At 39.1% G+C, this 15131-nt stretch overlaps 2 protein-coding genes across 7 annotated transcripts in view; one reads left to right on the top strand and one right to left on the bottom strand.

The window, feature by feature from the left end:
- The window catches only part of LOC6560487 (muscleblind-like protein 2), a 127781-nt gene that overhangs the window by 43493 nt on the left and 69157 nt on the right, over positions 1-15131 (bottom strand). The window lies entirely within an intron of this gene.
- LOC6561019 (suppressor-of-stellate-like protein) lies at positions 1778-2841 on the top strand. Its single transcript, XM_032734212.1, has 3 exons — positions 1778-1831; positions 1897-2448; positions 2508-2841. Exons 2-3 carry the CDS (start codon positions 1901-1903, stop codon positions 2641-2643), a joined length of 684 nt encoding a protein of 227 aa, XP_032590103.1. The 5' UTR covers positions 1778-1831; positions 1897-1900; the 3' UTR covers positions 2644-2841.

Here is a 15131-nt window from a genome sequence, read left to right as displayed (position 1 = left end):
TAATATTAGACTGAAATTGTTGCGCTTTATTTTTGAATTTATTTTTGTGTTTTTTTTTGTTTCAGTTGAAGTTGCACAATGCACTTTTTAGTTGGCTTCGAATGGAGAGAGGTTGGTGTGGAAACGGGTTTGCTGCACGGTCAAAGAACTCATGTGAAAACCCAAAGGGCAACACTGCAACAAAAAAAAAAAAAAACATCGGCAAATGATGAGCAGTGCACCAAAAATATGCTAAAAATGCATTTAGAAATTAATGAAAGAAGAATGAGATACCCAGTGTCAAGCTTTAATGTATTGTCTCAAAAAATAAATTAATAATTTAAAAAATAAAAAATTGTTTCTATTTAGATTAATGTGTACACATTGAAAAGTCAAATATTTGAATGTGGACACATTTTTTGGGTTTGCGATTTCATTTCAGATAATTTGTTCAGGCAATTTGAACAGCGTTATAATGCCCATTGTACAGGGCAAACGAGCGAACGTATTTTAAATTTGCACTTCTGTGCAGACAAAAGCAGATTGAAACAAAAATTCTAACCAAAATAAAGGCAGCAATTTAAAATATATGAAAAGCACACACATTCACACACAGAGAGAGACACACACACACAGAGACACAGAAACAGAGACACAATGCGAGCTTACGTTGGCAGAAATACATAAAAAATAATATCATGAATGCAATGACTTTTAATGTACAGTTATTGCGCAGCTGTCTGATGTGTGCTGTGCCAACCCCGACCATTCCATTTCTATAAGTGTGTGGCTATAACAATATATATATGTATATGTATATGTTTATATCGCTGCGAGTGTATTTTTAATATTGCATACTTTTTGGCGTTGCTTACAGCACCAACACTGACTGCAAAGACTAAAGTAACATAAACGAAGCGGACTTTTAAGCGGCGAGCGCATTGCATGCACGTACTTTTGCGTACATTTCTCCACTCTTCTTTTTTTTTTCTTCCTATTTTATTTTTTTGCTGGTAAGCTTCGTCACTAGCTGGCAGGCGGGGATGATGTTGAAATGGGGGACAGAGGACAGCATCGTTTGGCACGACTGTTGCCCGTTGCACATACTAATAAGGCTAAGTGGCAATGACAAGCACAACTGCAACAGACACAAACATTTGATACACACACACACAACACACACAACACACACAACACACACACACACATACACACACGTTTATATGTGGCGAGCCCCTCCCATTTCTTTTGCTGCCTGCCTCAAATGTCGCGTCCTTCGCGGCGCATTTTACGCTTCCTTCGCTTAGCGCTTGCGACAGAATGTCAGCTCCTGCAACTTTCCCCCTGGCAAACAGAAATTTCATGACTGTTGATGACCTCATAAGCATGCGTGTTTATTTCCTTTGTTGTCGCGTGTACAAAGTCCACCATTTTTTTTTTTTTTTCGTTTTTGGTGATTTTCGGGGTCATTTTATATTTGTAATGCCGCACGAATTTGCACAATTTGATATTTGGAATGTTTACAGGCATATCGCTTTCGAATTTATTTACATATCTTATACATTTTATGAAACTAGACGAATGCATTTTTGTTTGTACTGAACGCATAAACACTTTTAAAATAAATAGTAAAATCTTTAAGCTTTTTGTTTTTTTTTTTATTTTCTTTGTACCATATTTTCTTGATATTTATATTAGGCAAAAACGAAAATTAAATGAAATAATAGTAACAAACAGAGTAAGCTATTGAATTGGGCTGTCAGATATTCGAATCTAGAAAATTTGGATATTTAGCTCTCAATCAGACTTTAAATCGGTTTTCTAAACAGCACATTGTGAATACAAACTACATGTAAGCAGCATATTCATTTATAAATACTAACAGATGTATACAAATATTTATATTTATATTTATAGCAAAATGTCCTTGTCGGATGGTTCGTGGATCGATTGGTTTGTTGGCCAACAGGCTAATGAGTTTCTGTGCCGCGTGCCCGACGAATACGCCCGTGACAGATTCAATTTGACGGGTCTGGAGACATTGGTGCCAGATTATTATGATACACTCGATGCAATACTGGATTCGGAGTTCGATACTGAATATGGCTTCGAGGTCAATAACTCGTTCATCGATCCTGAGAATGTCGAACAGCTTTATGGGATGATCCATGCACGCTATATTCTGAGCCAACGGGGCATTGCGGACATGTGCGTTAAATATAAACGCGGAGATTTTGGGGTCTGTCCGCGGATCCATTGCGATGGTCAGTTGGTGCTGCCTGTGGGTCTGACTGATCGCGTTGGCGAGTCCCATGTCAAGGTTTATTGTGCTCGCTGCCAGGACATTTATCAACCGAATGCTCAATGCGCCCTCGATGGCGCCATGTTTGGACGCAGTTTTCCGCACATGTTCTTCATGCAGCAGCCCAAACTGTTGCCAGAGCCACCAATCGAGAAGTACTCTCCACGGTCAGTCTAGCAATCGATTTATATATTACTATTGAATTATATTATCACCCTCGATGTAGCATTTATGGCTTTAAGGTGCACAAGGCGGCGTTGCTGGCACCATCAGCTGAACCAGCGACAACCAGTAAGGAGAGCTGCAACAAAACAGCGCCCAATCGTTCACCCAGTTCACATTATCATTTCTCAATTGATTAGTTTAACGTAACAAACATTTACACGTAATCTGGCAATGGCAACGTCAATGTCAACAGAACAGAAGAAGGATATTAGAGTTCAATAAGGTTAACACATTGCCATATTCAGGAATTTTGTTGGGACATCTGACTTTTGCATACACAGTAAATTTCATTTGAGACAATAAAGCAAGCTTTATGCAGAACGGTTGAAAATTAACTCAAAGTTCACAATTTTGGGGGTTTCTTTATGTTTATGGTTTACTCCATTTGTTGCTTCTTGTTGGCTTACAAGTTGGAACAGTTTAGCAAGTTCCATCAATGTCAAAGTGATTGTAAGTTGGCGTTGTCATTTCTCTTGCTATTTATAGGCAGCTGTCAAATTGCAAATTGATGCCTGGCACTCGGTAACTATCCCATGTATGTATGTGTCTGAGACGCCATAATGCTTCAAAACTTGCAACATTTTCGTTTTCTTTTTTTGCTTTTTTGCTTTTATAATTTTTTCTGTGCAAAAAGAGATGCGCGTAGTTTGCGTTGGCTGCTTGTCAAGCCATAAAATGTTATCACAAAAAGTATTTTCCAAGTCAGTGCACACACAAAAGTAGCAGGGACGCACAGAAAATGAGAGAGTGAGAGAGAGAGAGACAGAGGGGAGGTGACAGAGACAGAGACAGAGACAGACAGGGAGATGGTGGCTGGCAGCAAGCTTCAAAGCAAAAAGTTGTACACACACGGTGAAAGTTACAAATAGAGTTGCCATAAAATTTCATATGCTTATCACGTGCGTTTTTGGCAACACACCAACACACACACCCCACACACACCACACACTCTACATACACTTGCAGATTCACTCTCCCTGCCGACAGATGGCGCCATAGCAAAAAAGAAGAAAAGTATAAAGTAAAAAGCAATGTATTATTGTTGTTTTTGGCAGACTGTACTCAATGCTAAAAACTTGGGCGCTCAAAAGCTGTGCATGTGTTCCGTATTGTTGTTGTTGCGGTTGTTGTCAGCATTTTCACACGTCACACACACACACACACACACACACACATGCCATCCGTTATGCGCCAAGCTTAACTGTACCGAGGGCGCGAGTGCACAAAAATATTTCGTTTATTTGAAGTTGTTTGTAGCTTGTTGCTGGTTGCTGTTATTGGTCGATACATGTCCATTTTATTGTCATATTTATCAACAATCACGCAAAGTGGAAAAACAAAAAAAAAAAAAGTGGCAAGGGGAAATATTGTAATCTTTTTTTTGGCTGCATGTCGCTGACATTGACGCATTTTTGTGCCATGCCAAAATGTACGCTAAAAACAAAAGGAAACACTAACAACAACCACAAGAATGGCGACAAAAGATATGTCAAAATGCCTAGCGCGTATTTGGAATTGGCTTTTTGTTTATCTCTTTTTGTTGGTTGTTGTGTAGATATTTTGTTGCCGTGCCGTTGCTGTTATTGTTGTTGTTGTATCTCTACTGACAGCGCGAATGCATTCTGAAAATGGGAAAATATGTGTGCAATGTATTTGTCTGTGCTATTGTTGTGTGGTCTAGAGTTGACATATTGCACAGATACGATAAGAGAGTCTCTGTGAAAGTCTCTGTGAAGCTTGAGGGCGAAACACAAAAGCCACAAACAAGAATTGCGGCATTATCCACTTACCTCCCAACCACACACACAAAAAAAAACTCATTCACTTTCTCTGGATGGAAAATATTGGGTACTTTTGGAAAAAACTCTGTCTGATCCGTATATTTTGCTTAGAGCTCTACATTTCAAAATAATACCGGTATATTTGTATACATTTTATTTTTTCCCCTTTTACCTTCGATAGCTTAAAAAACCATTCTATAAATTTCAAACTAAATCTGTGTCTAAAACATAATAAAAATGCATAAAACACTATACAAAAAATAGACTAAGAGATAGAATACTAAAAAACCAGTGAAGCAAAACTCAATTAAAATAGACAAAACCAATGTGCAAATGTAAAAAAAAGAAGCTTTTTCGCTAGCCACATTTTGCATTTGGCTGATAAGCCTAAAAGTCGAATACGGTGGGTAAAAAAAATATATGCAGACAAATTAACGTGCGAATTTTTGGCATTGAAAGTGCCGTTTGAAAGTCTGGGGCCAAAAATACAGAAAAAAAAAAACTATGACTAAACAAACACAGGCAAACAGACAGACTGAGAGGCAGACGGACAGACGGGCACATGGACGGAACGACAGCCAGTGGCCGCATCTGGCAGATTGCAATATGAGAGTGTGGCATACATTTTGGCGCTGCACAAAACTTTTGTTTTAGTGGGAACAGGAATGAGCAGGAGGCAGGTTGAGGAGGGCAGGTTGAGGGGGTGGTTGGATTGTGGGCGCTCGTTTGGGCCAAAAGTTAAGCATTTGTGTTTAACACATGTGACCCAGAAAAATGGCAGATCGGGGCGCCATCTGTAAATTGCCATTTTTGCTGGGCTTATTATGAACTCATTTCGTCCGTCTGTCTGTCTGGCAATCGCCTAATGCTATGCAATAAACTGTGCTGTGGCCTGGCACAGAAACACAATTAAATTTCGTTACGAGTATGAGTCGAAAATATACATACTACGTACTACGTACGTACCATATGAGATATTCTATAAACATAATAAATGGCTTACATTTATTGGCATAGCGTTGCTATTCGAACAAATTATGCAGGCAGCAAAACAGCAAAACATGAAAATTTGATTTTCATGTAAATTTTATGCAACGCATTTTCGTTTTTTGCTCATTTTGCTTCTTTTTTTTTATTCATTTTTATATGCAGCCACAAAAAGTAGGAAAAGTTGCTGGTAAGAAACAAACTGCCCAACCAGGTGCTATAGAGGGAAGCTTCTAACGGCCGCCAGCTGTGGTCCCGAGACTACAGACTACAGATTGACTGACCCTTAATCTGCATAATTTGCGCAGACAGCAGGCGGAAAGGCAGTAGCAGCAGCAGCAGCAGCAGCAGCAAAAAAAAAAAAAGAAAACGGGGAGGCAAAGTCCAGTTCAGCCCCGCTCTGGCATTATAAATAGTCCAAAGATATTTATTTGTAATGAGACTTGAGTTTAGGGAGGAAGTTTCAACAGTAAGTTAATGTATTGCCTGGTCATTGGCCAAACCCGGAAGGGTAGTTAAGAAACTGAAGCTGTAAGGACTCTTTGTTCGATTAGAAGTCTCTGTGTTTCGGTTTATTTTGCAACATCTGTTGAGGGTCGAATTTTGGCGCAAAGTTCAGCCTAATAACGATGACCGACCACTGAGTTATGTTAATGATAGACCCAAAAAAACCAAAAACCAAATAAGAAAGACAAACTTGATTAAAAACTAAAAACCAACTTATGGTGTAGTACACTTATTCGACTTGGCATGACCAATGATGATGATGATTATGCGGCCCCACAAAACTGACATTTACCATGGTCTATTTTGGGTATTGGGGTTCATTCAACCAGCACAGCACAGCTGGCTTTACATACATATATATTTGTATAGTTGACCACAACAAACACTTTATTATTTAATGAATTTGTGAGACTGACCCGCCATTTACTATTTCCACTTAATTGAATTTATGACTCAAGTGTCGACAATTTATTATTAAATGACCAAATATGACAAATGATTGGAAGCCCGTGCGATTAATGGACGCTATATATAGAGTTTTGTGTGGCTTGAAGAAAGCTGAACTTTCACTTGATGGCATTTTATTAATATTGTTTTCTTAGTTATTTATTGGCAGCAACTTGGCGTAGTAAATAAATTAAGGAATTTAATAGAATGGGAATAGGAAGACAGACAGGTGAGTAAAAAAGTCAAATGAATGATTATAAAGAACTGGTAAATAATCTATTAAATATGTGACTTGAAATAAATTGACTAGAATCCTTAGACTTTTCTGCCATTATCACTATTAATATGATTGCCACTTTACAAACTCTTAAATGTTTGCATTGATTACAAAGGAAATAAACTCATCATCAGGTAAATTTCGCAATGTTTGCCTTGAAATTAACTGACAGTCAAATACATTGTCTATGCACAACATCGCTTGTCTCTCTTCTATTTATACTTGCTATTAGAATTATCCTGGCTGTGGCTCCTGCTGTTTTTATTTTGTTACCCCCGCTCCTCGCACCCATTAAGCAGTTGTCTATAAGTCCCAGACGCCATTTATTGCGCCTTTGCCTCGGCTTTAGTTAGTCATGTGCAAGTGAAATGAATTTGTCATGAGCTTCTCAGCTGTTATTGTCGCTGGCAAAACCTAAGAACAGACATTGCCCACAATCAAATAAACCACCCAGCCATTTAGAAAGCATTTCTATATAGTCGAAGTAATGCCAATAAATATATATACATATACATACATATATATATGTATATGTGTGTGGAATGGCGAAATTATATCGATTGACCCGCGCCTATTTTGATGAGGTTGGGGATCAGGTGGACAGTAGACGACTGCTCCGGAGCTGGCAGAAGTACCTTTTCCACTCCCCGTCCAGCTCTGCTCCTTCTGTGTGTTTCTGGCTGTCACTGGCAGAGGCAACCGAAAGTTTGATTGGCATTGGGAGGCACAGCGGGTGTTCGATTTTATTGTCGCAATGAAACATTGCAATGTGTACGCTAGAGGGCGCTGCTAATAAGGACTACCAGTCGCATACGGTTCAATTTTTTTTTATTTTTATTTATTTATTTTTTTTATTTTTTTTTTGCTCTACAGCTTGGCAGCTAAACTTGACAGGTGTTTGCTGCGGGGCGTGACTGAGCGCAGGACTTCCGTTTGCCAATTTTAAGTGGTTTAAAATACAGTCGGACTGCTTAATTATGCAGGGCACAGGGCAGCCGGCAGAAAGCACAAGGCACAAAACTGAAGGCTGAACGCAGAGAGAGAGAGAGAGAGAGAGAGTGAGAAGGCTTGAGGCTTAAACCGAATGGGCACTGCTCGAATGTCCGAAATCTGCAGGAAGCAATTACGTGGGCGGTGGTCTGAAAAGGGTCTGAAATCGGATAGTGGTTGGAATATGCGTGGGGAGACTCTATGCACGAGGGGTGCGAGTGAAGTGACTCATGCAATTTACACGCCCAGAAACATTTGACCGGGTGTTGATGACGTCAGCTTAGCGCCTGACACCGAATTTGGGGTTGGAGTTGGAGATTTGGAGGGTATTGGCCTAGGAGTTAAGCACAAATCAAAGTCAAGCGAGTTTACATTGGAGAAGTCACTGAAGAAAGGTCCAACTGAAGTTTCCCATTAGATATGCAAGACAATTGGGAGACTGAGAGCGAGTCGAAGAGTGTGTGAGAGATTGAGAGACTGCGAGGATTGCAGCTACTTTTGGGGGTTGTTCAAGAGTTATTCACAAAGCCTACGAATTGAGTTTGAGTGATGTGTTGAGCCAAAGAGCACTGAGAAGAGCTGAGCCTAAAACTGAAGGGTGTCGTAAGAGACTAAATAAAGAGCTTGCCTAGAGCCGTTGAAGTGATCCAATTAGCAGTGTACACAATCCTATTAGAAATGCGAATGGAAAATCGATCTTAACTGTAATTGCAAAATGTCAATAGGCCACAAAACGGCACAAAACTTTTAGCAGGCAATCACATTACAAAAACTTTCAAAGTCAACCAGCACAACACACAAAAAAAAAGAAAAGGCAATGAAAATACTAGCTAAATTTTCTAGTTTGCCAAAGCCGTGAGTTGTCTCACATTCAAGTTTAATTAAAAAGAATAAACTTGGGTAGAGTTTGCGTGCTCTATGGCAACAACAATTGACAACCACAACAACGACAATTCTTAGAACAACTTACATTATTAAACTTGAAACTGGGCGGCGCAGTTGACAGCAATTTGACAGGCAACAACAAAAAAAGCAAATAAAATGAGAATAAAAATAATAAAAAGTAAGAGAAAAGAAATTCCAGAATACCACCCACACCGGCCTCTGTCAACTTAAGGGTTGTGACACTAGGAAGACCATAAAAAGAACAGTTAAGAATTTAAGTGAGAATGTTATACAAATTTGTTGATTGTTGAGTTGAGGCTAAAAAAAAAAAAAAACGAAGAAGAATATGAAAAAGAAATGACACCTTAACCTTTCACCGGATTTGAGTGCGCCCATTGTGCGTAACTACAACAAAAGCTGAGAAGGGTTTCGGATATGGGACACCGACAAACAAAAAGACAGAAATGATAAACCGGTCGCAGCCAGATCGAAAAGTGCGCACAAGATTTATGAGCGTGTGCTCGGCTCGATGTCTTATTATTTATTTTTATTTAACTTCTTTTTTTTTGTTGTTGTTTAGCCTGGCGTCGGATTCTTCTGTATTTTTTGCATGCTAATTGCGTGCGGCATCTGTTTACGGGACATGTATTTCCCTCCGATCTGTTGAAAGCAGAGCCCAGAGCCGAGGAACCCAGAACCCAGAAGTCGAGGTAGAACTCGAGTTACGTGTGGAACGTGCCGCATATTTCAGTTCAGTTTCAGGTTTGCCTTTCACTCGCTTTGCTTATTGAATTGCTGCGCATTTGGGACACTTTTTTGTTGCTGTTGTTGTTGTTGTTGTTGTTGTTGTTGCTGTTGTGGTGCTCTTCAAGGCATTCTTTGCATTCATGCGGGTAATTTATGTAAATTTATGGCGCCTTTATCTGAAAAGGGGACTCCTCTTTGAGGCGTTTCATTGGCGCGTGTTTGCTGTCAAAACGTAATACATTCTGGAGACCTATTCCGGCGGCTTAATCAATTAATAATGAGCTGTGTGAATGACTGCAGATTCCCCGCAACGGCATTTTTACAAATGTGCCCAAGAAGCCAATCAAATGTTATGAATATGCAGTCGATACTTTGGAGAGCTTTCTTTATTACTTATTTTGGGTTGGAATTTGCGAAAATGGTTTGAGAGTTACAGATTAACTACTGATTGAAAGGATTTTACATATCATTTATAATGTATACTTGAGGTTAATAGAGTAACTTCTAAGCAATTCGAATACAGCAAGCTACAGTTGTTCTTGTGAATCATTATTTATTAGAATTACGTTTTCTGAGGAGTACAACCTATAAACATATAAAATACCCTTTTTAATTACATGCATATCAGTTCTACAGTCAGTTTACACCCTCTCCAAATAGACATAGTCAGCTAATCTCTTATCTTAACTTTCCTGCACTCTTATCTTTATGCCGACTTTCCCCACTGCACATTTACCCAGTTGGATTTACATATATTGATCGGTTAACCGAAGGTTTCCCAGAATTTGTACAACATGCATATCATAAAGATATTGGTGCTAACCTCTCCCCCACTCCCCTCTCAATCCGAAGCAGCGTAAACCCAAACCTAAACACTGTGAACCCCATTTTATTTATTAATATGCCCCCTTTTGGTATTTCAGCATTTTACCATTTTACCATTTGCTTTTATTGTTTTATTTGGAGACATTCGACAAAGACACCCCCGAAAGCAGGACCGATGCCATAATAAAAGCCCCGAACAAACTCAATTACATAATAAAAATTTATGAACGCAACAGCAAAAGGGACATTAAAATTTTGCGCTACTACTAGGCGCAGCAATATCCTTCGAGCTGCCATTCAAACCATTCGGAATGTCTCACAGTTTTACTTTTGACCGCCTCCCCCATATTGATTGTGATTGTGGGCGCCACCCACTTAAGCCACATTGATGAACATGGTCAGTACATCAAGTTAAATCCAAAATCATTAATACATATGAGACGTGCATTGGGATTGAGTATAGAGGGATTTTTGTAGTGGCAAACTGTGACTGCAATCGTTGACCCTCATTTATACGTATATTCAATGTAATTCATCTCAATAAAATCCACACACAACACAACAAATCCGCCGCCAACTATAAAATATATGTGGGTCCAGTCCACAGTCCAGTTCCACTTCCGAAGCACTGCATAAACAACTACCAAAAGATAAAAATCAACAAAAACAACAACAACAACAACAGTAACAACAAACAGCAAGGACAACAAGGACAAAGTGGAGGGCAGGCGTCATTTGGGCGCGTGTCCCATTGCGGAATGGGTTGCCCTTTGACATCAAATAAGGTTTAGGGCACATAAAAAAAAAACAGACACATCCACACACAGGATCTATTCAAACAGTTTGTTGGGGTTGCAGTGGGTCAATTTATGCAAACACATGAAGTAGTTAGGATTGGGCATATGTATATGCATATAGAGTATGTTTTTATAGTATCGAGCTTATACTAATAACTCTCTTTCTAATATGTCGACTTTTGCTGACCAAAATCTCAACGCCAGCTGCTAATTGTGAAACGTGTGAACGTCTTTCGCTTGACCTTCAAAACCCTGAATCCTGAACTTGTTATCAACGCCAAAATCAAACAGAAACACACACAAAAATGAGACGAGTGAAGACAATCGAAAAGATGTGAAATTCTAAACAAGTTTTTCATGAAATTTTTTTTTTGTGGGGTTCTAATACTGATCCTGGGAAAGACAACGCAACCCTTGATTCTGAAAATCTGAAATGATGCTAAGCATCCTAAGCACTCGCCCAACAATATATATTTATAAGCACATTATTGTTGCATTGTTGTTGCTGCCTCTGGTGCCTCTGCCACAGACTACTAACTACTGGCAACTGGCTTCTGGCCGTGTTTCCTTTGTCACATGCAGAGCTCAGCATATTAATGATTTCATGTATTGTCCAGACTTCTCAGAGAAGTTGAACTCGAGTCGAGATGTGTTTAGTTTTCCCCCCTACCTTTAAAAGCTGGCAAACCCTTTCGCCCAACTTCAAATGCACATACATAAATTAATTTTCTTGTTCGCTGAGTTTGATTCTCTTTAAGGGTTTGTTCGGGTTCGTTTTTGGGTTCGTTAATGATGATCAGCATAAATATGTCATGGAAAAACTTGTGGGCAGTCTGAGATGATTTGTTTTACGGAATTTTTATGTGCCTGCTGCTTGATAAGAATTTCCGGTTTGAAAACAACCATCTAATGTTTAATGACAACGTTGACCAAAAATGTTCATAGGGTTGGGTGTGAGAACTTCAGTTTAATTGAAATTTTACGTTCGCCCATTGAAAATGCCTTACAGGCTGATTAAATTACTTACAGATGCCTGCATTTTGAAGAGTGTGAATAGTGTGAAATGTTTATTTACCTGCAAAGAGAAAGAGGTGGAAATTAGGTGGTCAGTTGTAATGGACTTTGGTTTTTCTAATAAATACAATAAAAGAAAGTATACATTTAAGAGTAATGTTTGTGATACTCCTAAAAAAGAACTAAATCATTAAACGAACAGCCCACCAGAAGTAAGCATACTAATTATCCCAGTGAAACCACCGATTATCTCATTATATTGAGACATGTTCAATTAGTAACTAAGCAAACTGAATTTCATGGTGATTTAAGGAGAGAGAATCGTTGTTATTATCCTCAAGCGCCAGTTTGTCGAAGACATAAAATGCAGATGTTAACCGACGACAGTCCGCAACAAATCAACGTAGCTATCAACTCAGCGGAACCCATGATTATTTCATTATTTTTGTGCTGTTCGATTTGTAACAGAGTCAGCTATTAATGGTCATCAAATTTCGTAGTGATTTAATGGAGCATTCGATGTTAATTGTCATGCACATAACAAACTATTTAGCACCGCATATAAATTCACATTAGGGGTGAGTTTCGGGGCACGTTGTAGCTTGTAGATGGTGCATCCAGCACGTTTGGTAAATATGTAGTTTACAAATGTATATTATATCTCCCTTTGCACACACACACACACAGATGCACACACACACACAGATGCACACACACACACAATGACAATTCGACTTGAGTGGACGCCACACTTTAAATTAAGTCAAATGCTGAACGACATTGCCTGTGCCTAAAAGTAGGCAAACAATGGCAAATGCCAGCAGAAGGCACTTAGTCACACACACACACACACACACACACACAGACACATGTTGAGATACACACACCTCAATGGGCCATTAAATTTAGCTGGCCATGCAACGACAACATCCGACAGATACAAAGATACAATTTCGGACTCGCGCTCGCTCACTTCAAGGCCATTAAACGCGAAGCGCACAAATAAACAGGCAAATAGCTAAATAACAAAATAGGTGACTTTGAGATGACGGCTGGCTGCCATTGGCAATTTTTAGCACTTTTAGCAGCCAAATCTAAGCAAACCGCAAAAAGTCACGTAGCCAGCGACTCGTGCAACAAGATGAGTTGCCATTGATGCTAGATGCGAGCTGACGGCCTTAACAAGTCAACAAAATGCTCAAGTGTTTCAATATATGAAAATGAAAATGAAGCGCGTGTGTGTTGTGCAGTGTAGTGTCTAGTGTAGCTTGCACAGCCTAGCACAGTCCGCCTTTCTAGCACTGTAGTCGAAAGGTTTGGGTTGGAGGGTCTTAAGTGAAACCCTTAAAGTGCTTGGCGTTGGCAACGGCGACGCCGCTTTAAGTGCTCAATGCGAACGCGTCGAGGGTAGCTGCACATACACTCAGCGAAAAATTGTTTACTTTCATAGCACAATTGCTTTTAATATTTACAATTGTTAAACAACAAATGAAACTGTAATTTAATAATTTAAATGCTACAAAATAACTGATATATTTCTAATTTCTAATTTATATTCCTTAGCTGTGTTTAGCTGTAGTTCTGGATTGTATCTGTTTCCTTTCTTGCCGTGCACACAATACAGCACACAATACTGTCTCTGGCCAACTAATGTCCCATATGGCAGAGGGCACAACCTACCCCCACCCACTAGACGAGCTTTAGACGTAGTATAACAACTAGAACAACAACAACTACAACTACAACAACAGCAATGAAATCTTAATGCCTTAATGGGCCACACAATCTAATTTACTTTTGTTTGCTTTGCTCTGACTTGCTGTCTCTGTCTTCTGTCGAATGTATTGTTATCTCTGTCTTGTGCTGTTTTCGCTGTCTTTACTATAAATGATTTTTCGTATTTTTTTCCGTTATTTCTATGTGTGTGTGTGTGTGTGTGTGTGAATGTGTGTGATTCGTTTGCTTTTAATTGTTGCTGTTATTGTTGCTGTTGCTGTGGGTTTTGCCCGTTGCTAATGCCGTTAGCTTTGCTTTGCCAAAAGCATAGTTGTTGTTCTTGTTGCTGTTGTTGTTGAGCTAGTTGTTGGCTGTTGTGCTTCCTAATCCTATTAACAATGGCGGCAGCGTCGTCATCGCTTTTGCTTCGCCTAACCACGCATAGACGGATGACGCCGACGACGACGACAACGACAACGATATGCGAGTATTTCTTCTTTTTTTTTTATTTGTCACGTTACCGTTATGCCATGCGACGCCATTTTTCATATGGTTTTGTTTATTTGTTGTGTTCTCTTATTGATTTTTTACGCGATTCTCTTTCTTGCTGTTGCCTTTAAGTTTTATTTTTGTATCTGTGGCACTTTGGCTAATTGGTTTTAAAGTGCTCTGAACTCAGCTCGGAAACTGTCCAAAAAGTATCGAGTACAAAATATATGAAAACAAACAAACAAACAACAAGATGTTGTTTTGAACTCTTTTCTATGAGCTCAATTAAACTACATTTTTATTATGTTTCTTCTAAGACTGAAAATATAATTGGGATATCGACGGGACAATACTTAAAATATAATATGTTATTGAAATTCCTTTTTTCTCAAGGATAATAGATGAAAAAATGATTTTATATAAAAGTATTATTTGAAATTGATCTACCCAAATCCTGTTACTGTTACTTTTAAATGACAATCGTACAACCTCCACAGACACCATCTTCACCTGTCCTCATCTCAATTTGGCCGGCAGCAATAAGTGGCATATGCATTATAAGTGTTTCATTGAGCTTTGCAATAAATGCTTCATTCCCATTCCCATTCCCATTGTGATTCACCAATGCCATCGTCCATATGCCAATCCCAAATGTCTGTGACTTCCGCCTCAGGGAATTGTGAGATCTGTTAGGCCAGCCGCCGTCTTTTACTACTGTCATGTGCATTATACTAAAAATTTTCTACAACATTCTTGTGCAGCACAAAGACAGCTTAATCCCAGCTCACTATAAATCACATAGATGCGGACACACACACACACACACACACACACACACACACACACATTTAAGCACACACATTCAGACAGACATAGAGACAGAAGGCATAGTAAGCTCCCTGGCGCATATCACGTTGAGTTTAAATATTCTAACATATTCTTTCTTTCTTTTTTTTTTTGTAGCACTTTTTGCTGTTTTGCGAAGCTGAAATTCCCTGAAGCTTAACAAGTTTAAGTTGGTTGCAGCTCAAAAAGCTTGCAGAAATGCCTTTTTTTATCTAACACACACACACACACACACACAGACAGATCACACTCAGTTCGAGAGAGTGTGACGCACTTTAGGAGCATGTAAAATAGTTTTAAATTACACACCGAGAGCA

The sequence above is a fragment of the Drosophila grimshawi genome, unplaced genomic scaffold (assembly GCF_018153295.1).
Source record: "Drosophila grimshawi isolate 15287-2541.00 unplaced genomic scaffold, ASM1815329v1 contig_1367, whole genome shotgun sequence".
Classification (NCBI taxonomy): domain Eukaryota; kingdom Metazoa; phylum Arthropoda; class Insecta; order Diptera; family Drosophilidae; genus Drosophila; species Drosophila grimshawi.
This window is presented reverse-complemented; position numbering and strand designations above follow the sequence as displayed.